Genomic DNA, 24,259 nt, shown 5'->3' on the forward strand with positions numbered 1-24,259 from the left:
GTGTTTTAGGAGATAGGAAATAATAAATTATGTTTAATATTTTTTGTTGTTATTCATAAAAATTCCTGAATGATTCCTGCCTTTATTTACAGAACAGGAAGTAAAATATAACAATTACTCAAATGATAAACACTAAAATAAAATAGTCTCTCTCTTCTCCTTCACCCTTTAAATAATATGGCCTGTAATTTTGGGAGAGTAGGCATGGAAACATCAAGTGGTTATGGAGGCCAGCAAGAAATTACTGCTTTGTTTGCTTTCTGACTTACTGAAAGGACTTACTGCTTTTTCTTTTTTATGTTGTTTTGGAAGAATGTTTCTAATGGCTTTACTATTGAGTTACTTTGGAAAGGATAACTTCCTAGTTCATCTAAATTTTGTTGCATTCCTTTCAGGCCACTCCAGTGACCTCAGTCATGTTGTATGTGCCCATAGGAATCCAACTCTTTTGGGTAACCAATGACTGAAACACAAGTGTGGACAGAATAATATTCATAATGCATTTAATTTTTTCCTTGTGATAATATCACTCTGCAATAGTTAAGGTACATTTTGAGACCTTAATCTCCTAACAATTGAGCATGGTTCCCTCTGTTGAACAAACCTGGGCCTATTTGTCTAATTTTTTATCCTCACACATAGAACTACAATCATTCTATTGGAAGACCCATGTTTAACTCAATATCCAGAGTTGAGAAAAGAAGTAATTAAACCATGCTCATTCTCTTATTATTTTGTCTTTTGAATATTTAATTAATATTATTTATAGAATATCATTATTATTCTAAATCTTAATTATTAAGTAATATTGTCTTTTAGTGTTCAGTATTTAATATGGATTTTTCTCACTCTACCAAAGTGGTTTTTCTGGTATCTACCTTAATCTCACATGCATGTTAAATGGTCTGAATTAGGTGCTTACTACAGCACCCAGGACAAGAAAAACATTCATTAAAGATCAAGTACAGACCATGGGGTCTTGACATGGCAGTCTTAGCAATGTCTTGCCTGATGCCTATAGCCTTCCACTTTCCATCACTTTCTTGAGTTAGAGATGTCTACAAATATCAGATGGAGGCTTCCTCTAAGATTTTTCTGACCCTGGAGATGACTGGCTTTAGGTATTTGGTTTAACCTGTTCTTGTGGTTCAACAACGTTCTCCCAAAGCACTCATTCTGCACTGAATGAGCTGTACATGCTACTGAGATTGGTCATGATACCCTCATATACCAACATAACATTATTTGAACTTCTTCCTTCCTTGATCTTCCATTTTCAACCCTCCTTATCCCTCCCCCAATTTGCTTCCACTATTTGAATGGTCTCCTTGTTTTCATAAAGTCTTCTTGCTTTCCTATTTTCTCTCTAGCTTCCACATATGAAAGAAAGCATATGACCCCTGTGTTTCTGAGACTGGCTGATCTGACTTAGCATGGTGTTCTTTAGTTCTACTCATTTTTCTGCAAATGATATAATTGTATTTTTATTGCCCAAATAAATTCCATTGTGTATGTATATATATATATATATATATATATATATATATATATATATATATATATCACATTTTCTCTATCCATTCACCTGTTAATGGATACCTAGGCTGGTATTTAATATCTTTTTATAGCTTGATTCTTTGCTTGAAGGGAGTGAAAAGTGGCATTATGGCTAAAGTCCTGTCCAAATATAGTCTATATCAGAAATGTTATTCTTATGTATGACACATAACTAGTATGGAACTATGGTTATTGTAACATATTTGAGATATAACAAAAGTCATTAAAGAAAACTTGATACAGTCAAGAGTTACCTTGGAGTGTTCCTGAAAAAATCAGTATGGACTCCTGTGCAACATTTTTCTTGTGACTTTTTATTAAAGAGTGTTTTTGGTAGTTTATTCCAAACAATCTAGCTTAAGATTCATTTTAATATATTAACTTCAGAATCATCAAAAACAGTTCTTGGCCCAAACTTCTTAGGAAGAAAAGCTCCATGTGCTGTTTTACATTTTGTTCTAATACATGATGACTACCTTCCTGCATAATACCAGACTTTCTTCACAGAGGCCTACAGGAAAAATAATATTCATTGATAACTTGTGAAGAATATGTACAGTTTAAAGCAGGTTCCCATTTTTCTCCTTGTCATTACTTTTATAGTCAGCATCAGAAAATGAGTGAAAATTCTTGATAAGTTTGATATGAAGTGAAATTTAATTGACTTGAAGAACCTCAGAAATATCTCTATACATTCAAACTTCCCATGTAATTGGTGACTCCCTGCCTGGATCTGGGGCAGGAAATCAGTATATAATATTGTTTTTAAAGTTATTCTAGAACTATGTAATTCAAGACAAGGGCTTGTATTCAGAAATGAGTTCTCAAACTGGCTTATTTTATATGAAAAATGTACCCATAAAGCCAAATTGGTATTAGGGGAAATCAAAGATTTCTGGGCCTATTTATTATTGCTGCATCGTTCCATCCCATCAATGACACTGTTCTTGGTAGGTAAGCAGTCTGTGCCTCATTGCCATCTGGTTTAGACCAGCTCCAGTGCTATAACTGAACTGAACTCTTACTGGAGGGAAATAGAGCTCTATATTTGTCATAATGTACTAGCATAGATGCAGAAGTTAACTGCTTGAAATTCCAGAAATCATTCTCATGACAGTGAGTTAAACTTCATGGAATCTCTTGTTCCAGTGGATGGTGAAATACTTTAGCAATAGTTACCTTTTGTGGAAGAAACTCTTGTATAAAAAGTAAATAGCTCCAGAAAGACTTGGATTCTGTGTTCTGTAGGTACTTTATTTATGCCTGAAAAAAGCCCAGGTGCACTGACATGATAGCTTAAGAAGATAACAAAGAAAGGTCCATTTATACATTACTCCTTTTTCTATTTGACTGTTGGATATATGGTGCTGATGTGGGGCTTCTAGAAATCCTTCTGTGTTTTCATCTTTAGTGAGCTTAATACTTAGCACATTATCAAACCAGGTCAGCATGCCTGAAAGCTCATAAGTAAGTCTCTGAGAAGGACTACAGACTTCCCAAAACAACATAAATTCTAGATTGACCTACTTTTCCCCTTACTTTACATCTGCTCAGTATGCTTAACCTTTTTGTCTTACATCTCTAACCCCAACTCATAGATATGGTTACATCTTACTTCTGAAACTGCTCTAACTAGAGCAATTAAACTCTGAATTCCCATGTCTTGCTTGACATGCTTCCCAATTTGCTCATAAAGTTCTTCAGTTTTGTTAGGACATCTAATTCTTCCATTCTTTAGCATTCTCTCAGTCTTGAAACCCCCCCCCCTTTGCAATGAGAGGTAGCTTACACTACTAAACTGTGAGGATCATCTTGCAATTTCTATTTTGTCTCCCTATCAGTGAATATTTTCATGCTTGAATAAACACACTTTGTAGTGAGAGGAATTTTTTTTACTCAGGAAAAATAAAATCTGGTCTGTGAGGGAAAGCCTGTTTTTGACCTTATCCGTTAAAAACTATAGACACTTGTTACTGCTTGTTACCCCCACATTTTATGCAGAAGTGATTGTTTCTTTCCTCCTGAGGTTTGAATTCCTTACAAGAGGAACACCCCAGTCTTAAAAGTTTGTGCCCAATTTGGGTACTTTTGGTTTGAGCTCTCCCTGTGATGGCAAAGCTGCTCACGGAGTATATGCATGGCATCTGGATACTTTACTCACCTGGTATGAAAAGTAAGGTAACCAAGGGAATGAGAAAGAGCAGTTTGAAGATTTGGTGAAGGTTGAGTGTCAGGATCTAAGAGCTTTGAATGAACTGGAAGTTCCTTTAATGTGGGACTCAATATATTAGTAATTATTTAATAATAATGATATGTATCATTATTATATAATTATAATTAATATATATTAATACTTAATATATATGAGATTCCTGATTCATATCAACCACAATTTATGTACTTCACACTGTGGCCTTTCATTCCTAACCTGAAACCTCTTCACTTCTATAATAATAGAGTGAAGTCTTTTATACCCTAACCATCTGTTGGCTCCTGCCCCTTCGTCTTGCCTGTTCAACTACTCCCATATGGACTATTAATAGATTTCACTGGAACTCCCAATCAACTGGCACTGCTTCCTTTGTCCTATTCATACTTCCTCTTATCTTCTTCCTTAGATAGAAAGTCTATAGCTCATTGCTTTGTAACATTCTGGTAATTTTCTGATTTTCCTACTCATGTAGCTTTCTTTGTATCCATCTGCCAACATCCTATGCCTATAATTGCAAATAAAACATTTATTCTATATTTGGTAGTTGAGAGAGGATGGAGAAAATAATTTAATGTTCCTCTCAACACATCAACTTCTCAACTTTCTTTTTCTGGTTGCTCTGCTCTACCAATGTCTTAAGTGATATGTCAACTTTTTCAGTCTTACAGTCTTATATCTCCCTAACATATCCTCAGTTGATGACCCCACCACTTATTTCATAAGAAAGTAAAAGTATCCAGTGGAACGTCCTCAGCTTCTCACCAGCCAGTGTGCATGAGGACTGTGCTTGGTCTCTGCTCCCAGTCATCACGTTTTCCTCCCCTTCACAACCAGAGCTCTCTTACAGATGTTTTCAGGTGCTCATTTCCCTTACCTGTTATTTAGTTCTTAATCCAAACTGAATTTTGTTGTCATTGTAACACCAGAAAAGTTCTTGCTGAGGTAATGAAAGATGTAATGGTGTGGATTTGGAATGTCCCCCTGGCCCTCACAGAAATAAGATAGCAATGTTGGAAGAGGGTTTAGTTGCTCATGTGGGCTCCCTAGGGATATGTCTTGAGGATTATGTAAGGTCCTCTCCTTTCCCTAATCTTCATTTTTTTTTCTGGCCTCCATGATGATGTGAGAGCAGACCTTGCTCTCTACCTCTCTCTGCTTCCTGCTGCCCTGCTCTGAGCTCTGTAGACCTGGCCTAACATGGATAATGTTCATAGACCTCTGAATCTATGAACAAAGAAATCTTCCTTCTTCTAAATTTGGTGAACATTTGTCTTGGATTATAGCAATGAGTTTACTTAGACAAAATATTGACCAAGACAAAAAGATGCCCTTGAAGACATCCTTCAGTTCTCATCTTAATCTGTTGCTTAGCCTTTAAATGAGAGTGACCTTCAGATTTCTTACTTGACTCCCCTTACCTCCCACTATGCTGCAGTCTGAAGTCTTCCCCAAATAATCTCACCAAATGATGACTTTATTTATAGATTATAAGCAAAGGGGTACAATTTTTTAAAATCTCTAGTTCATACTTTCATTTGATTACCATGTCCTGCTCATGTGAAATTTTCAGTGGAGTTTTCTCAAAAGCTTCTTAGAAACATAAGTACCATCTATGGCACTTTCTTCTATATCAGCTTTCAATTCTCAACCATAATGTTCAATTTATTACCAATTCCTCTAGATTTTACTACTTACATATTGAAACTATTTCCTTCATCCCTATTGTCATGACCCCTAATACAAGACACCTTTTGGCATGATCATCACACAGCAGCCTCTTACTTGGCCTCCTTATTTCTAGTCTTATCCTCCAACCAATTGTTATATTGCAACCAGAAAGTTCTTTCTCAGATGCAAACATGATTGCTCAAGTCCAGTTAGTGACTTCCCCCTAGCTACTTCTGTAGCCTCAATTAGGCTGTTATTATTTTCTCATGTCTATTGCTTCTTCCCACCAGGAGTTCTTTGCATATACTGTTTCTTCTGCCAGAAATGATCTCCTTTCCCCCAGCTTTTATTTTCCTTTTTTGATGCATTGTAGTCATACATCTAATGGGGTACAAGATGGTAGAGGCATACATGCACACATCACTCATTTAGTCCTCCCCAATTCCCACCCTATTCCCTCCCCCTCTTCCTTCTTTTTTTGGCTTAGGGATTAACTTATTGCTCATCTATGGTTTCTCCTTCCTTGTCTAAAGTCCTTCCTATGACCCCTTTTCTCCATAGCTTCTGCATATGAGGGAGAGCATCATATTTTTTACTTTTTGTTACTGACTAATCTCACCTAGTTAATTCTTATAAATCTTCAATTTTTGCTCACAGATAACTTTTCTAGAGAATCACATCTGGCTTCTCAGCCCTCAACTAAGACAATATGAAGTTCACATACTATATTTTCAGTGCTGTCACTATTGGTAGGGGTTTGTGTGAATGTTTGATTAGTGTAAGTCTTGTGTGGCAGATTATAGCTATTTAGCTTGTCATTTTGTACCCAGTGTCTTAAATGTCATAAATTTGTATTTTCCAAATGCCTGAATAACTATACTTTTAATCAATTTAATTATTATCATAATTCTAAAGGTAAGTACTGATAATTCCTATCTTTTTTTATTCCTGTATTTTTCTGTGTGTGTGTGGTACTAGGGATTGAACACAGGGAAATTCTACCTTTGAGCTATTCCCCCAGCCCTATTTTTGTTTCTTAAACCATGTCTCACTAGGTTACTGAGAATCTCACTCAGTTGCAGAGGTTGGTTTTAAACTTGAGATCCCCAGTCTCAGCCTCCCAAATACTGGGAGTACAGGCATGCACCATCATGCCTGGATATTCCTATTTTATAGAAGTAAAAAAATGAGGGTACAAAATAAGGTAACTTTCCTGATATATAAGTTAAGTAAATGGCAGACCTGGAATTCATTTTTCTATTTTATTTTCATTACTTTGTCTAATTGGGATAAAGTTACAGTTTAAGTATTCATAATCTTACCTTAATCCTTATGATATTTATTTGATAATCTTCAATCTGATTATATTCTGGTCGTTTAGCTTTTAGTTTTCTCACTTAAATAGTTATCTCTGCTTAAAACATTAACTTACTATACACACACACACACACACACACACACACACACACACACACACACGCTGGATATTTGAACCCAGGGGCATTCTACCTCTGAGCTGCACTGCCAGACTGATTTTTAGTTCTATATTTTGAAACAGGATCTCACTACATTACAGAGGGCCTCACTAAGTAGCTGAGGCTTGCCATGAACCTGGATCCTCCTGTCTCAGTCACCCAAGTACTGGGATTACAAGCATGGGCTACCATGACCAGCTAACTTATTATATTGATATACATATGTTTCATGATGTGGTGGAGGCTAAAGGAATACACAGATACTTCATCATTTATTAAAAGGAAACAAGCTCTCCTCTCCCTTAACTTATTGAAAATGTCACTGATACAAAATCTTGAAAACTTTATTTTTTTTCAATACTTAGAATAGAACCCAGTGGTATTCTACCTCTGAAATATACTCCCAGCCCTACTTTATTTTTTTATTTTTATTTTTGGTGGTACTGGGGTTCCTGGAAGCCCTTCTACCTCCAGGATATACTCTCAGACCTATTTTTTTATATTTTTATCTGGAAACAGGGGCTCTTAAGCCAGCGAGGCTGCTTTGAACCTGCACAATCCTCCTGTCTGCCTCCTACGTTGTATCTCTGCCACCGCTACTCCTTCACTGGGTTGGACTGCGAAATCTCAGATCCAGGGAGATTGTCAAAGCTGTGCAAGTCCCTGGTTGTTCAGTACTGGGATTCTTCTTTAGGGGCCACAATTTCACTTATGGTTATTTAGTGTGCTGATCTTGAGCTGTCACAGGTGTGGTGAACTCGCCACCACTGCTGGCAATATGGTGCTGCTGCCACGCCCTCAGCCTTGAGGTTGGCGTATTTCTTTTCTGGTTTTGAGCTCTGTTCTAAGTCCCTGGAGTCTGTGATGACCTTGGCTACTAGGAGTTTTAGATGTTATTTGCACTGAAAAAAACTGCTGAGTTACATCTGAATGATCCGCAGCTGCTCACTTCAGTTCCTTGTTTACCTTTCTTCTCTGGAGCCTGGTGGGTTGTTGAATGTGCTGATCTGGAACTATCACGGGCACAGTGAACTTGCCACCACTACTGGCAATATGGCTCTGCTGTTGCACCCTTGACTGTATTTCTTTTCTAGTTTTGAACTTCGTTCTGAGTCACTTTCTTCTCTGGAGCTTGGTGTTGCGAGGCAATATGGTGCTGGCATCGTTCTGGTCTCTGGTTGCTCTCCTAGTCTGTCTTTTTCTCTGTTTTTCTCTGTATTTACAGTTTTTATTTCTCTGCTGTTGGTGTTTTCTGGCTATGAAAAGTGCTTATTTTGTGGCAAAAGAGATCAATTGTTAGCGGGACTCATAAATACTGCTTTTCTTGGATGCCATCTTCCTGGAAGTCTTTGTTATAGATTTTTACTAGTCCATTTTAGCCACAGTTTTGTTGTCTGGAATAGTAATTTTATTGATTTCTTATATTCATCCACCATTATTTAATTGTGTAAAGTCTTCAAATATCATTTTAGATCTAGTAGGAAGATTAGGAGGGAGAATGAAAGAGAAAGGGAATGTACTATATATATAGCCTCCATTCTATCAGGCCATATAGCAGAACTTTCTATGATAATAGACATATTCTGTATCTGACTAACATATAAGTCATAATCAACAAGCTGATAAATGATTGACATAGCTGATGTGACTGTGGATATGAAATTTAATTTAATTTTTGAAATAGCTTTATTGAGATAGAATTCACATACCATGTAATTTACCCATTTAAAGTGTATAATTCAATGAATTTTAAGTATGTTCAGATTTATGCAACCATCACCACAATATTTGTTTGAACATTTATATTACTCTAACAAGAAACCCAGTACTCATTAGCAGTCACTGCCCATTTTCTCTCAACTTCCCCAGCTTTAGGCAGACATTACCTTTTCCCTGTCTCCATGGATTTGCCTACTTTGGACTTTTCATATAAATAGAACTATAATATCTGGTCTTTTTGTGATTGGCTAATTTCATTTTAGTTTATTCAAATTTAGTTTATTCAAACAGTCACATATGACTAGTAACTACATAAGAATCAAGAGAAGTGAGAAGACTAAACACAGATGCTAAGGAATGCTGAAGAAGGGGAAGAAAATCCTGCAAAAAGGGACATATGGAAAACAGGTTAGAGAGATAGGAGATGAGTCTGAGTAGAGCCTAGCGATAAGGCAGAATCCTGAATGAGAGGATGGTTAACAGTAACATACAACATAAAGGCCACGAGGAAAGTAGAAATTCAGTGTAGAGCTCTGATAAGACCCCTGAAGCCAAAGGGCATTGCAGTGTGATGAACAAGTGTAGGCAGGTTGCACTTTTATGTCATTTAGAGGTAAAAGTAAGAAAGAAAAATTCAAGACAGCTTAAGAAGGGTGTTAGGATTGAAACTGTTCTGTTGCTGCTAATGTTTTCAGTGGAGTCTGGAGCCTACATGTAGTCAGAAGGGATGGATCCAGTGGACATGAAGAGACTAAAGACTGAACAGGTTCTGAGGCTGTGGGTGAAGGTAGGGTTGACTTCATGAGCGTAGTAGTAATCCCTGCCCTGAGAATTAGAAGTCCTCATTTTCAGAAGCAGGAACAAATGAAGAAAAAGTAGGTGAAGAGAAAGAGCAAATTTTCCATAGAAAGAAAGAAAATTCGAAGAGTTTATTTACTTTTGGAAATTAAAATGAGGCCTTCTGAAGGTAAAGTTTTCTTCTTCCAAGTTCACTGTGATCTTATGAGGAGAAGGGAGTATGGAAAGATCTCCAAATGGGCCGGGGCTGTGGGTGATAGGAGTGTGTCACAGGTCAGCACTCACTCACCCTTCCTTCCTTTCTTACTTCTTTCCTCACCTCCTCCCTTCATTTTTCCTATATCTTCTTATACTTTGTAGAAAACAGTGCTTTTTGCTCTATTTTATTCTCTGCTGTACAAAGAAAAAATAAACAAATATGACATAAAACTTTGAAGAATTTAGTCTTAATCAATACTGTAATGAATAGAGTTTCACATTATGAGTTCTAATAAATTCTGTCATTTTCTAAAAATTTTGAGTCACTTTTTTCAGTATTAGTGAAACAGCTAGAAAACACTTTGAAATACCTAAACCAAAACAACTGTGCAAATGTAGAAGAAAAAGATACTGATCATTGATAATGAATTAATCAATAATTTTGCTTTAGAGTAAGTTTTCTATATAGATGCTGAGGTATTAAAGGCAAATTCTGTGGTCTATTCAACATATAAACTTATATTTACATATGTATTTTTTTAGGCTTTTAAAACCAAGGATGGCTATTTTGTAGTTGGAGCAGGAAATAACCAACAGTTTGCTACGGTGTGCAAGGTAATCTATAATTACTGTGATAAGTGTGCATTAATTTGTGTTCGAGATATTCTAAATTTTTAATATTGCCTATACATTTAAAAAATGTTTCTACTATCTATCTAGATCTTTGATATTTTGTTTTCATGTACACTTTCATTTAGGTAGGTATCAGTTTAATTTTTTTCAGTGTTAATTCTAGCAATATAACCTAGTTTTTAAAAGTATATGTAAGTTTTCTGACATGGAGGTAAAGACTTTACCTATTGAGAATTTTTTTTCTAATTAAGAAAAATTCTTTTTTTTTTACTGACTATATTACCACAAGATTTCAGTTTTATTAAACACTCCTGTGAATTCCTTGGGGGAATCTTATTTTTTGCAGCTAATTTATTATGTATGAAAATTATTTATTACTATGTTTCTTTTGTATTAGAGGTTAACGAGCAGAGCTAAAAACCACAGCAAAGGGGTGGGAAGTTCCACAGTAAAGGTGACAAATGGAGATAGTTCTGACTCTTGGAAGGGCTGGCACATCTGAGGTGGGAAGGGGGTAGCTTTTATAATGTAAGTGTAGAGAAAATTGATTCAAACATTTGATCTGGGATCAAAGAATCTTTATTATGAACGGTCAATGTTAAAAATATGAAACATACGGAAGCTGTTGCCTGTGAAGTCATTTGCGTACTCTAACTGCAGAGATGTAAAAGCTGGTTCATTGCTCTAAACAAGTACAGATTTTCTTCCTAGGCCATATGTTTTAGAGTTTTCTGTCTCCCCCCAAAAGGGGGGGAGTATTACTGGTTGACATATTCTTCACTGTTGAAAATAACTATACTGTATACTTTTTAGTTTTTATTTTTAATTCATTACTGCTGATCTATTTGAAACTTTGGACTTCCTAAATACCCATAAGAACATTTTGAAAAAGATTCTCATTTCAAAGCAGAATATTTTCCATAAGCTTAGTACTAAAATATGACTTATTGTTATGGTGTGTTATTACATAGCTTTTAAAAGAGGAGCCTATCAGAGGGCCTTGGGGAATGGCATACGTGACTTTGACTTTCCCATATGTGAGTTAGGAATGGTAATCCCTGTTATGAGCCATCAAGACAATGTCTATACAAACTATTTGAGATTCTCAGAATAAAAGTGTTGTATGTACAGGATTTTGGTGTTATTTATATCATTTACCAGAAATCTTGAGCAAATGCTTCAATCTGATCAGCCTTCATAATTATATCCTTACATATAAACTCATCCTAAAATCTTCTCACCTAAGAAAAATAATGTTTCCCTACTCTGATGCAAAGATCTCCTCCTCTCCCAGTCATATGTAACAAATAAATTTCTTCTAAGTATTTTAATTTAGGGTTACCTAGTAATGAAGAGCTCATCATGCAAACTGGCTTTACAGAGGGTGAGGTCCTCAGTTTGGGACAATGAAACATTAAATGATCTTTTGCGAATATGATCCATTAGGAAAAAAGGAACAGTTCAGTGTGTTAGGGAGATGGAGCAGCATTACTTGTGATGAGGGAATGTGATTTACTTATGTCATCTCTTTCCAAAATAAAATCTTATACACTGGTTGATTATTATATTTTGAGTCGTGGCTCCATTAGGTAAATTTTATTGTCGGGGATGGAATGGTAGCAAGAATATTTGGGTTAAGTCTTGGGTGTGAGAAAATCGTCTTGTAAATAAAGTGAAACTTGGTTTGTAACAAATTTAATTTATGTCCCTTAACATGATACAGAAGAGTAGGGAAAGTGAGCATATGTAAGCTATTTTGGGCTGATTGATGCCAACACTAATGGGTATTTCTATTTGAAGTATATTGACATCCTTTTTAAAGTCATTTAGACTGAAGAATTCTTTTATTGGAAGCAAAATGCATTGGTTCTAAAATTTAGTATGCACAAGAATCTTTTGGAGTCCTGTTCTCAAAAATTTGATTTAGTATTTCTAAGATGAGGCACAGGAAACTTCAATTTTAACACACACTGCAGTTGATTTTGGAGTAAATAGTCTGAGAATATTATAGTATAAGTCTTAAAGCCTACTGTGACTCTTGTCACTAATCAGGTAACCTCTGGGAAGATGTTTAATCTCTTTTCCCATGTGAAAAGTGGAGATTATAATATATACTGATACTAACATATATTTGGTGGGGTTTGGTAAGAGTTCTATAAGAAAAGTAAAATAGTATATTTCTGCTTCATAGTATTCTCTTAATAAATGACCTCTCCAAAAATTGTGTGGGAGATTGTGGTTATGAGAAGGACCAATTAAACACACTATTCCTTCCACATAGCACAAGGATAAAACCTGGGCAGAATGTTTGAAGTATCTATTTGAGGACTGAAAAGAAAACAATAGGAGAAATATTTGAAGTATTTCTAAAATGGCCTTAAGCAATATACAATAAACCCAAAGTCAACATCATATTGAATGGGGAAAAACTGCAAGAGTTTCCTCTAAAATCAGGAACAAGACAAGGATGTCCACTATCACGATTCCTTTTTAATATAGTCCTTGAGACTCTTGCCACAGCAATAAGACAAGAGAAGGAAATCAAAGGAATTCAAATAGGAAGAGAGGAATTAAAACTATCCTTGTTTGCAGATGACATGATCCTTTACCTAGAAGACCAAAAGAACTCAACCAAAAGACTTCTAGAGCTGATTAACCAATTCAGCAAAGTTGCAGGATACAAAATCAATCTAAAGAAATCAGTTGCTTTTCTATATGTCAACAATGAATCCATAATGAAAGAAATAAAACAATTCCATTCACTGTAACCTCAAAACCAATAAATACCTAAGAATAAACCTAACCAAGGATATAAAAGACCTATACAATAAAAACTATAAAACATTAGAGAAAGAAATTGAAGAAGACATTGGAAGATGGAAAGATCTCCCTTGCTCATGGTTAGGGAGAATAAATATAATCAAAATGGCCATTCTGCCAAAAGTGATCTATAGATTCAATGCAGTTCCTATTAAAATACCAACAACATTCTTCATAGACCTAGAAAAATCAGTAATGAATTTTATATGGAGAAATAAATCACCCAGAATAGCTAAAGCAATCCTCAGCAATAAAAATCAGACAGGAGTCATCACAATCCCAGATGTCAAATTATACTATAGAGCAATTATAGTAAAAAACAGCATGGTATTGGCGCAACAACAGGCATACTGACCAGTGGAACAGAATAGAAGATACAGAAACAAACCCACACACTTATAGTCAATTGATCTTTGACAAAGGGGCCAAAATCATATGCTGGAGAAAAGAAAATTCTTTCAACAAATGGTGCTGGGAGAACTGGCTATCTATTTGTAGAAAGATGAAACTAAATTCTTACCTCTCACTGTGCACAGGAATCAACTTGAGAGGATAAAAGACTTAGAAATTAGACCAGAGACTGTGAAGTTATTAGAGTAGGGCACAGGCTCAACACTCCAACATGTAGGCACAGGTAGCTTTCTAAACAAGAACTCCAAAGCATAGGAAATTAAAGTATGAATTAACAAATGGGATGTCATCAAACTAAAAAGTTTCTGCTCATCAAAGAAAACCACCAAGAACCTGAAGAGAAAGGCTACAGAATGGGAGAAGATCTTTACCAGCCACCACTCTGATAGAGGGCTAATATCCAGAATATATAAAGAGCTCAAAAGACTCTACACTACCAAATCAAATAACCCAATCAAGAAATGGGTAACAGAAGTGAATAAACACTTCATAAAAGAAGAGATACAAATGACCAATATATACAGCAAAAGGTGTTCAACATCATTTCCATCAGGGAGATGTAAATGAAAACTATGCTGAGATTCCACCTAACCCCAATCAGAGTGGCAAGCATAAAGAAATCAAATAACAACAAATGCTGGTGAGGATGTGGGAAAAGAGGAACACTTTTACACTTTTGGTGGGAGTGGAAACTAGTTCAGCCACTATGGAGATCAGTGTGGAGATTGCTTAGAATGCTGGGAATAGATCCACCATATGATCTGGCTATACCATTCCTGGATCCAAACAGGTTTAACTCAGAGAACTACAGTAACATATGCATACTCATGTTCATAGCAACACAATTTGTAATAACCAATATGGAACCAACCTAGATTTCCATCAACAGATGAATGAATTGCAAAATTATGGGAAATACACACAATAGAATTCTATACCAGGCAACAGAGCTGAGCTCCAGAAATGCTCATTTCTTTGCAAGATACTTGAAAAGTGAGCCCTAATGTCAGAGTGTGAATATCTCCATTTTTTTCCCTCTCTAATTTCTCATGCTGTATCCCCCAAGCAATCATTAGTGGCAACAGCAGAGGAGCAGGAGCTTGACTCTGAGGAAGAGGAACTTTCTTCTTCATTGCTTAGATGAAGTCCTAAAGGAAGTGGTAAATTTCTGCTGCTTTTTTCCGCTTTTAATGGCTTGGCTTCTGCCCTGAAAGTATGTTGGAGAGTGGGATAACTAAAGGAAAACATCAGGGAAGTAGATGTGCTGATCTTTGCCAGCAATCCTTGCAGTTGCTTATGAACCTTTGGTCTCATCTCTGAGATGTATATGCACTGATCTGATTTTAATTAGTATACCAAATATGTTGAGAACTGAATTGATGAATTGACAACTGTCTAGATTGTATGCCATTAAGTGAGGGTAATGAAGGACAGCTTTAAACAGCACTGCAAATGCTTTGAAACTGAACCAACATTATTACTAAAGTACATATTAGGTAGGTTGCAATTTGGAGCTTGTACCTAGCCAGGTCAATTGTCTGCTCAAAACAATAACATGAAAAATTCTCTGTAGGATTAAACAAGATCCATAGACTACTAACACAATATTCAGAATGTCCAGGAAATAATCCAGAATTACTCAGCATATGAAGAAACAGAACTTGCATGAGAAAAGACAATCAATAAATGCCAGTGCCAAGACAACACAGATGTTGAAATTAACTCACAAAGACTTTAAAACAGCTATTATAAAAATTATCTAACAAGCATTAAAGGCACTGTTGAAATAATTTGGAAAGTAGAAATGATTAGGAAAGAAATAGAAGATATAAATAAGAGCAAAATGAAATTATAGAACTGAAAAATGCAATAACCAAGAAAAGAAATAATTTCTTACTAGTGATGACAGAAGAAATAATTGTTGAAGATGAAGAGAGATCAGTATAACTTATCCAGTCAGAACACCACAGAAAAAGATAGTGATAGCCCATTTTCTTTCAAAAATACAAAAGAAAGAATAGATCCTCAGGGAACTATCAGACATTAACAAAAACATATTATTTATGTAATTATAGTTCCAGGAGAAGAGAAATATTACATGCTCAAAAAATTTAAAGATCTAGTGGCCAAAGATACTCAAATTTGTATAAGATGAAAAGCCTAAAAATTAAATAATTTTAACAAACTTTAAATGGGAGAAACCCAAAAGAACCTAAATCCTAATGTATCTAACTGCTAAACAACAAAAAAATTTGAAAGCACCTGAAGGTAAAAGACACACTACCTATGAGGGAACAATTGACTACAGATTTCTTATCAGAAACTACAGAGTCCAGAAAGAATTGGTACAACTTGTTTAGAAGACTGAAAGGAAAGACCTGCCACCTCAGATTTGAATATATAGTAGAAATATTCTTAAGAAATGAAAGTTAAGCAAAGACATTTTCATATAAAAGGAAAACTCAAGAATTTAAAATAATCTAACAAACTTTAATAGAATTGTTAAAGAACCTTACTTAGAGAAGATAAATGATGTCAGAAGGAAACTAGGAGCAGCAGGAACGAAGGAAGAACAAAAGAAACAGTAGTACCTAAGAATGTAACAGACTATTTTTGTAAACTCTTTGAAATATGAGAAAATTTATTATAATACTATGGCAATACATGCACACCTATATTTATAGCAACACAATTCACCAAAGCCAAATTATGGAACCAACCTAGGCTCTAATTCCCACCAGAATCTAATTAGTATGTTTGTCAACAGATGACCAGATAAAGAAAATATGATGTATATACACAATGAAATTACCCAGCCATAAAGAAAATAAAACTATGTCATTTTCAGGAAAATGGATGGAACTAGAGAATATTATGCTAAGTGAGTTTCACCAGTCTCCAAAAGCCATCGGTCATATATTTTCTTCCAAATGTGGAAGCTAGAAAGAAAATAAGAAATAAAAAGCACCTCAATAAATGAGGAGAGACCAATAGGTAGGGGAAAGGAATTGAGGGAGGGAAGTGGAGAGAAGAAAAAAAGGCTTGAAGGAAACAGGTCAAATAATGCCGTGTCCAAATATGAAGGTTAAGCAATAACCTTCCTATCTCACAAACATGTACAGGGACAGGGAGAACCAGGGGATCCAGAGTGCTGTGTGCATGTATGTTTATATCACATTGCATCTCATTATAAAGCATAACTATAATATACCAATAAAAGCATATATATTATATATATATATACACATATATATATACTTTCTTTTTTTTTTTTTTTTTTTTTTTTTAATTAATTTATTTTTTAAATTGGTGCATTGTAGTCATATATCAATCACATTGGAGTACAAGACTTGAGAGGATATACAAGCACACATCATCCAATTAGCCCTCCTCCAGCCCCCGTCCCATTCCCTCCCCCTCCCTCCATCCCACACTTCTTTGGTGATTTACTTTGATACATTTGTTTATGTACCTCCTGCATTTTAAAGAGGCTCTGTCCTCCAGTATTACATACCCTCTGATTGATCACATTAGTTGCTTCACTATAGGGCCCTTTCTATAGCTCAACCTCTTCCTGTTGCCCTTTTCCTCCCAGTTATTGCTGATTAAGAGAAGCGTCTGATTTATATTTTCTGCGATATTTCTCTGTGCATGCTGCGTTGCAAGTACCAATCCCACTCTTGATGGTCCCAGTAGTGGCCTGGCTACTCAGTGGACTGATCCAGACCTCGCTGGCTCACGCAGCGGCCTTGCCTCATGGGAGGACCCAGTTCTGGTCTCGCTGGCCCCTGAACCGGTCAAACCCCTAAGCTGGCTTTGGTCCCGACCTTGGAGGCCGCAGGAGTGAACTTGCCTCACGCCAGGCTCCGATGCTGGCCATTGGCCCCTGCACAGGTCTAACCCCTTGGCAGGATTCCAATCCCGGCCTCGGAGGCCCCAACACTGGTAATGCCTCACGGCAGGCTCCGATGCCGGCCTCACTGGCCCCAGCACCGGCCTAACCCCTTGACAGGCTCTTATCCTGGCCTCAGAGGCCCCAGTACCGGCCTTGCCTCACGGCAGGCTCCGATGCCGGCCTCGCTGGCCCCAGCAGCGGCCTAACCCCTCGGCAGGCTCCGATCCCGGCCTCGGAGGCCCCAGCACTGGTCATGCCTCAAGGCAGGCTCCGATGCAGGCCTCGCTGGCCCCAGCACCGGCCTAGCCCCTTGGCAGGCTCTTATCCTGGCCTCGGAGGCCCCAGTACCGGCCTTGCCTCACGGCAGGCTCCGATGCCGGCCTCGCTGGCCCCAGCACCGGCCTAACCCCTCGGCATGCTCCGATCCCGGCCTCGGAGGCCCCAGGACTGGTCATGCCTCACGGCAGGCTCCGCTGCCGGCCTCGTTGGCCCCAGCACCGGCCTAACCTCTCGGCAAGCTCTTATCCTGGCCTCGGAGGCCCCAGTACCGGCCTTGCCTCACGGCAGGCTCCGATGCCGGCCTCACTGGCCCCAGCAGCGGCCTAACCCCTCGGCAGGCTCCGATCCCAGCCTCAGAGGCCCCAGTACCGGCCTTGCCTCAAGGCAGGCTCCGATGCCGGCCTCGCTGGCCCCAGCAGCGGCCTAACCCCTTGGCAGGCTCTTATCCTGGCCTCGGAGGCCCCAGTACTGGCCTTGCCTCACGGCAGGCTCCGATGCCGGCCTCGCTGGCCCCAGCACCGGCCTAACCCCTCGGCATGCTCCGATCCTGGCCTCGGAGGCCCCAGCACTGGTCATGCCTCACGGCAGGCTCCGCTGCCGGCCTCGTTGGCCCCAGCACCGGCCTAACCCCTCGGCAAGCTCTTATCCTGGCCTCGGAGGCCCCAGTACCGGCCTTGCCTCACGGCAGGCTCCGATGCCGGCCTCGCTGGCCCCAGCACCGGCCTAACCCCTCGGCAGGCTCTTGTCCTGGCCTCGGAGGCCCCAGTACCGGCCTTGCCTCACGGCAGGCTCCGATGCTGGCCTCGCTGGCCCCAGCACCGGCCTAACCCCTCGGCAGGCTCCGATCCCGGCCTCGGAGGCCCCAGCACTGGTCATGCCTCAAGGCAGGCTCCGATGCCGGCCTCGCTGGCCCCAGCACCGGCCTAACCCCTTGGCAGGCTCTTATCCTGGCCTCGGAGGCCCCAGTACAGGCCTTGCCTCACGGCAGGCTCCGATGCCGGCCTCGCTGTCCCCAGCACCGGCCTAAACCCTCGGCAGGCTCTTATCCTGGCCTAGAGGCCCCAGTACCGGCCTTGCCTCAAGGCAGGCTCCGATGCCGGCCTCACTGGCCCCAGCACTGGCCTAAACCCTCGGCAGGCTCTTATCCTGGCCTCGGAGGCCCCAGTACCGGCCTTGCCTCACGGCAGGCTCCGATGCCGGCCTCACTGGCCCCAGCAGCGGCCTAACCCCTCGGCAGGCTCCGATCCCGGCCTCAGAGGCCCCAGTACCGGCCTTGCCTCACGGCAGGCTCCGATGCCGGCCTCGCTGGCCCCAGCAGCGGCCTAACCCCTCGGCAGGCTCCGATCCCAGCCTCGGAGGCCCCAGCACTGGTCATGCCTCAAGGCAGGCTCCGATGCCGGCCTCGCTGGCCCCAGCACCGGCCTAGCCCCTTGGCAGGCTCTTATCCTGGCCTCGGAGGCCCCAGTACCGGCCTTGCCTCACGGCAGGCTCCGATGCCGGCCTCGCTGGCCCCAGCACCGGCCTAACCCCTCGGCATGCTCCGATCCCGGCCTCGGAGGCCCCAGCACTGGTCATGCCTCACGGCAGGCTCCGCTGCCGGCCTCGTTGGCCCCAGCACCGGCCTAACCCCTCGGCAAGCTCTTATCCTGGCCTCGGAGGCCCCAGTACCGGCCTTGCCTCACGGCAGGCTCCGATGCCGGCCTCACTGGCCCCAGCAGCGGCCTAACCCCTCGGCAGGCTCCGATCCCGGCCTCGGAGGCCCCAGCACTGGTCATGCCTCAAGGCAGGCTCCGATGCCGGCCTCGCTGGCCCCAGCACCGGCCTAGCCCCTTGGCAGGCTCTTATCCTGGCCTCGGAGGCCCCAGTACCGGCCTTGCCTCACGGCAGGCTCCGATGCTGGCCTCGCTGGCCCCAGCACCGGCTTAACCCCTCGGCATGCTCCGATCCCGGCCTCGGAGGCCCCAGCACTGGTCATGCCTCACGGCAGGCTCCGCTGCCGGCCTCATTGGCCCCAGCACCGGCCTAACCCCTCGGCAAGCTCTTATCCTGGCCTCGGAGGCCCCAGTACCGGCCTTGCCTCACGGCAGGCTCCGATGCCGGCCTCACTGGCCCCAGCAGCGGCCTAACCCCTCGGCAGGCTCCGATCCCGGCCTCAGAGGCCCCAGTACCGGCCTTGCCTCACGGCAGGCTCCGATGCCGGCCTCGCTGGCCCCAGCACCGGCCTAACCCCTCGGCAGGCTCCGATCCCGGCCTCGGAGGCCCCAGCACTGGTCATGCCTCAAGGCAGGCTCCGATGCCGGCCTCGCTGGCCCCAGCACCGGCCTAGCCCCTTGGCAGGCTCTTATCCTGGCCTCGGAGGCCCCAGTACCGGCCTTGCCTCACGGCAGGCTCCGATGCCGGCCTCGCTGGCCCCAGCACCGGCCTAACCCCTCGGCATGCTCCGATCCCGGCCTCGGAGGCCCCAGCACTGGTCATGCCTCACGGCAGGCTCCGCTGCCGGCCTCGTTGGCCCCAGCACCGGCCTAACCCCTCGGCAAGCTCTTATCCTGGCCTCGGAGGCCCCAGTACTGGCCTTGCCTCACGGCAGGCTCCGATGCCGGCCTCGCTGGCTCCAGCACCGGCCTAACCCCTCGGCAGGCTCTTATCATGGCCTCGAGGCCCCAGTACCGGCCTTGCCTCAAGGCAGGCTCCGATGCCGGCCTCGCTGGCCCCAGCACCGGCCTAACCCCTCAGCAGGCTCTTATCCTGGCCTCGGAGGCCCCAGTACCGGCCTTGCCTCACGGCAGGCTCCGATGCCGGCCTCACTGGCCCCAGCAGCGGCCTAACCCCTCGGCAGGCTCCGATCCCGGCCTCAGAGGCCCCAGTACCGGCCTTGCCTCAAGGCAGGCTCCGATGCCGGCCTCACTGGCCCCAGCACTGGCCTAAACCCTCGGCAGGCTCTTATCCTGGCCTCGGAGTCCCCAGTACCGGCCTTGCCTCACGGCAGGCTCCGATGCCGGCCTCACTGGCCCCAGCAGCGGCCTAACCCCTCGGCAGGCTCCGATCCCGGCCTCAGAGGCCCCAGTACCGGCCTTGCCTCACGGCAGGCTCCGATGCCGGCCTCGCTGGCCCCAGCAGCGGCCTAACCCCTCGGCAGGCTCCGATCCCAGCCTCGGAGGCCCCAGCACTGGTCATGCCTCAAGGCAGGCTCCGATGCCGGCCTCGCTGGCCCCAGCACCGGCCTAACCCCTCGGCAAGCTCTTATCCTGGCCTCGGAGGCCCCAGTACAGGCCTTGCCTCACGGCAGGCTCCGATGCCGGCCTCGCTGTCCCCAGCACCGGCCTAAACCCTCGGCAGGCTCTTATCCTGGCCTAGAGGCCCCAGTACCGGCCTTGCCTCAAGGCAGGCTCCGATGCCGGCCTCACTGGCCCCAGCACTGGCCTAAACCCTCGGCAGGCTCTTATCCTGGCCTCGGAGGCCCCAGTACCGGCCTTGCCTCACGGCAGGCTCCGATGCCGGCCTCACTGGCCCCAGCAGCGGCCTAACCCCTCGGCAGGCTCCGATCCCGGCCTCAGAGGCCCCAGTACCGGCCTTGCCTCACGGCAGGCTCCGATGCCGGCCTCGCTGGCCCCAGCAGCGGCCTAACCCCTCGGCAGGCTCCGATCCCAGCCTCGGAGGCCCCAGCACTGGTCATGCCTCAAGGCAGGCTCCGATGCCGGCCTCGCTGGCCCCAGCACCGGCCTAGCCCCTTGGCAGGCTCTTATCCTGGCCTCGGAGGCCCCAGTACCGGCCTTGCCTCACGGCAGGCTCCGATGCCGGCCTCGCTGGCCCCAGCACCGGCCTAACCCCTCGGCATGCTCCGATCCCGGCCTCGGAGGCCCCAGCACTGGTCATGCCTCACGGCAGGCTCCGCTGCCGGCCTCGTTGGCCCCAGCACCGGCCTAACCCCTCGGCAAGCTCTTATCCTGGCCTCGGAGGCCCCAGTACCGGCCTTGCCTCACGGCAGGCTCCGATGCCGGCCTCACTGGCCCCAGCAGCGGCCTAACCCCTCGGCAGGCTCCGATCCCGGCCTCGGAGGCCCCAGCACTGGTCATGCCTCAAGGCAGGCTCCGATGCCGGCCTCGCTGGCCCCAGCACCGGCCTAGCCCCTTGGCAGGCTCTTATCCTGGCCTCGGAGGCCCCAGTACCGGCCTTGCCTCACGGCAGGCTCCGATGCCGGCCTCGCTGGCCCCAGCACCGGCTTAACCCCTCGGCATGCTCCGATCCCGGCCTCGGAGGCCCCAGCACTGGTCATGCCTCACGGCAGGCTCCGCTGCCGGCCTCATTGGCCCCAGCACCGGCCTAACCCCTCGGCAAGCTCTTATCCTGGCCTCGGAGGCCCCAGTACCGGCCTTGCCTCACGGCAGGCTCCGATGCCGGCCTCACTGGCCCCAGCAGCGGCCTAACCCCTCGGCAGGCTCCGATCCCGGCCTCAGAGGCCCCAGTACCGGCCTTGCCTCACGGCAGGCTCCGATGCCGGCCTCGCTGGCCCCAGCACCGGCCTAACCCCTCGGCAGGCTCCGATCCCGGCCTCGGAGGCCCCAGCACTGGTCATGCCTCAAGGCAGGCTCCGATGCCGGCCTCGCTGGCCCCAGCACCGGCCTAGCCCCTTGGCAGGCTCTTATCCTGGCCTCGGAGGCCCCAGTACCGGCCTTGCCTCACGGCAGGCTCCGATGCCGGCCTCGCTGGCCCCAGCACCGGCCTAACCCCTCGGCATGCTCCGATCCCGGCCTCGGAGGCCCCAGCACTGGTCATGCCTCACGGCAGGCTCCGCTGCCGGCCTCGTTGGCCCCAGCACCGGCCTAACCCCTCGGCAAGCTCTTATCCTGGCCTCGGAGGCCCCAGTACTGGCCTTGCCTCACGGCAGGCTCCGATGCCGGCCTCGCTGGCCCCAGCACCGGCCTAACCCCTCGGCAGGCTCTTATCCTGGCCTCGAGGCCCCAGTACCGGCCTTGCCTCAAGGCAGGCTCCGATGCCGGCCTCGCTGGCCCCAGCACCGGCCTAACCCCTCAGCAGGCTCTTATCCTGGCCTCGGAGGCCCCAGTACCGGCCTTGCCTCACGGCAGGCTCCGATGCCGGCCTCACTGGCCCCAGCAGCGGCCTAACCCCTCGGCAGGCTCCGATCCCGGCCTCAGAGGCCCCAGTACCGGCCTTGCCTCAAGGCAGGCTCCGATGCCGGCCTCGCTGGCCCCAGCAGCGGCCTAACCCCTCGGCAGGCTCCGATCCCGGCCTCGGAGGCCCCAGCACTGGTCATGCCTCAAGGCAGGCTCCGATGGCGGCCTCGCTGGCCCCAGCACCGGCCTAACCCCTCGGCAGGCTCTTGTCCTGGCCTCGGAGGCCCCAGTACCTGCCTTGCCTCAAGGCAGGCTCCGATGCCGGCCTCGCTGGCCCCAGCACCGGCCTAACCCCTCAGCAGGCTCTTATTCTGCCCTGGAGGCCCCAGCACTGGCCTAACCCCTCGGCAGGCTCTTATCCTGGCCTCGGAGGCCCAAGTACCGGCCTTGCCTCATGGCAGGCTCTGATGCCAGCCTCGCTGGCCCCAGCACCGGCCTAACCCCTCAGCAGGCTCCGGTCCCATCCTCGGGGGCCCCAACACTGGCCTTGCCTCACGGCAGGCTCCGATGCCGGCCTCGCTGACCCCAGCACCGGCCTAACCCCTCAGCAAGTTCCGGACCCGACCTCGGAGGCCCTAGCACAAGCCTTGCATCATGGCAGGCTCCAATGCCGGCCTCGCTGGCCCCAGCATCGGTCTAACCCCTCTGCAGGTTCCAATCCCGGCCACGGAGGCCTCAGTAGTGGCCCTGCCTCACAGCAAGCTCCGATGTCGGCCACTGGCCCCGGCGCCCGCCTAACCCCTCAGCAGGTTCCGATCACAGTCTCTGTGGTTAGTATTTCAAAGGTTCCAGTTGTAATGTATCAGATCTCTGCCTCCCCCGAATATTGGCCACTGGCATTGCCACTGCCTCCACCGTTTCAAATCCTTCCCAGGCTCTTTTTCCACTCTGAATGTTGTCCAGTGTTCCTAAGCATGCGTGATGGTAGCATTCGACATTTGGTGTAATTTCTCCAAAAAAATAAAGTTGGTAAGATCCGGTTTCTGCTTCTCCTGAATACAAGTCTCTACCACCATCGCGAAGAACTCTTTCAGCACCGCATTTCTCCTTGGTCTCCGCTAAACTCTCTCCTTATATGTGATGTCTGAGATTCTTAACAATATAGAGAAATAGCAGTCCTCTTTCACGGCGAATTTTTCCATAAGTTCCAGTGCATTTAGATAAGTTTTGTCTGCATCTCCAGTGTCCTGGCATCCATAACGGCTTTCTTACCACCTCTCCGATATTTTTCTTTATCTTTTTCTGTTCTGGGCCCGGTTTCTCCAGGGGTCTGGCGTGCTACTCGCAGTTCTGCCTGGGGCCCAGAGTCCCGCAACCCGGGCCCCATCTGGCGTGCCCAGCCCGCGACCCCTGCCCAGAACCCAGCGTCTTACTGGGTCTGGTTTCTCCAGGGGTCTGGCGTGCTACGCGCAGTTCGGCAGGGGCCCAGAGTCCCGCGACCCGGGCCCCATCTGGCGTGCCC

At 45.2% G+C, this 24,259-nt stretch overlaps 1 protein-coding gene across 1 annotated transcript in view; it reads left to right on the plus strand.

Moving 5' to 3' along the window:
- Positions 1-24,259, plus strand: part of SUGCT (succinyl-CoA:glutarate-CoA transferase) — a gene marked incomplete at both ends in the record, with an annotated part of 986,025 nt that overhangs the window by 427,144 nt on the left and 534,622 nt on the right. Inside the window, one exon of the mRNA XM_080701949.1 lies at positions 10,171-10,242. Coding sequence (XP_080558075.1) covers positions 10,171-10,242 — 72 coding nt within the window. The remainder of the gene's footprint in view (positions 1-10,170; positions 10,243-24,259) is intronic.

Source organism: Muscardinus avellanarius (assembly GCF_963383645.1).
Source record: "Muscardinus avellanarius genome assembly, chromosome: 9".
Classification (NCBI taxonomy): Eukaryota; Metazoa; Chordata; class Mammalia; order Rodentia; family Gliridae; genus Muscardinus; species Muscardinus avellanarius.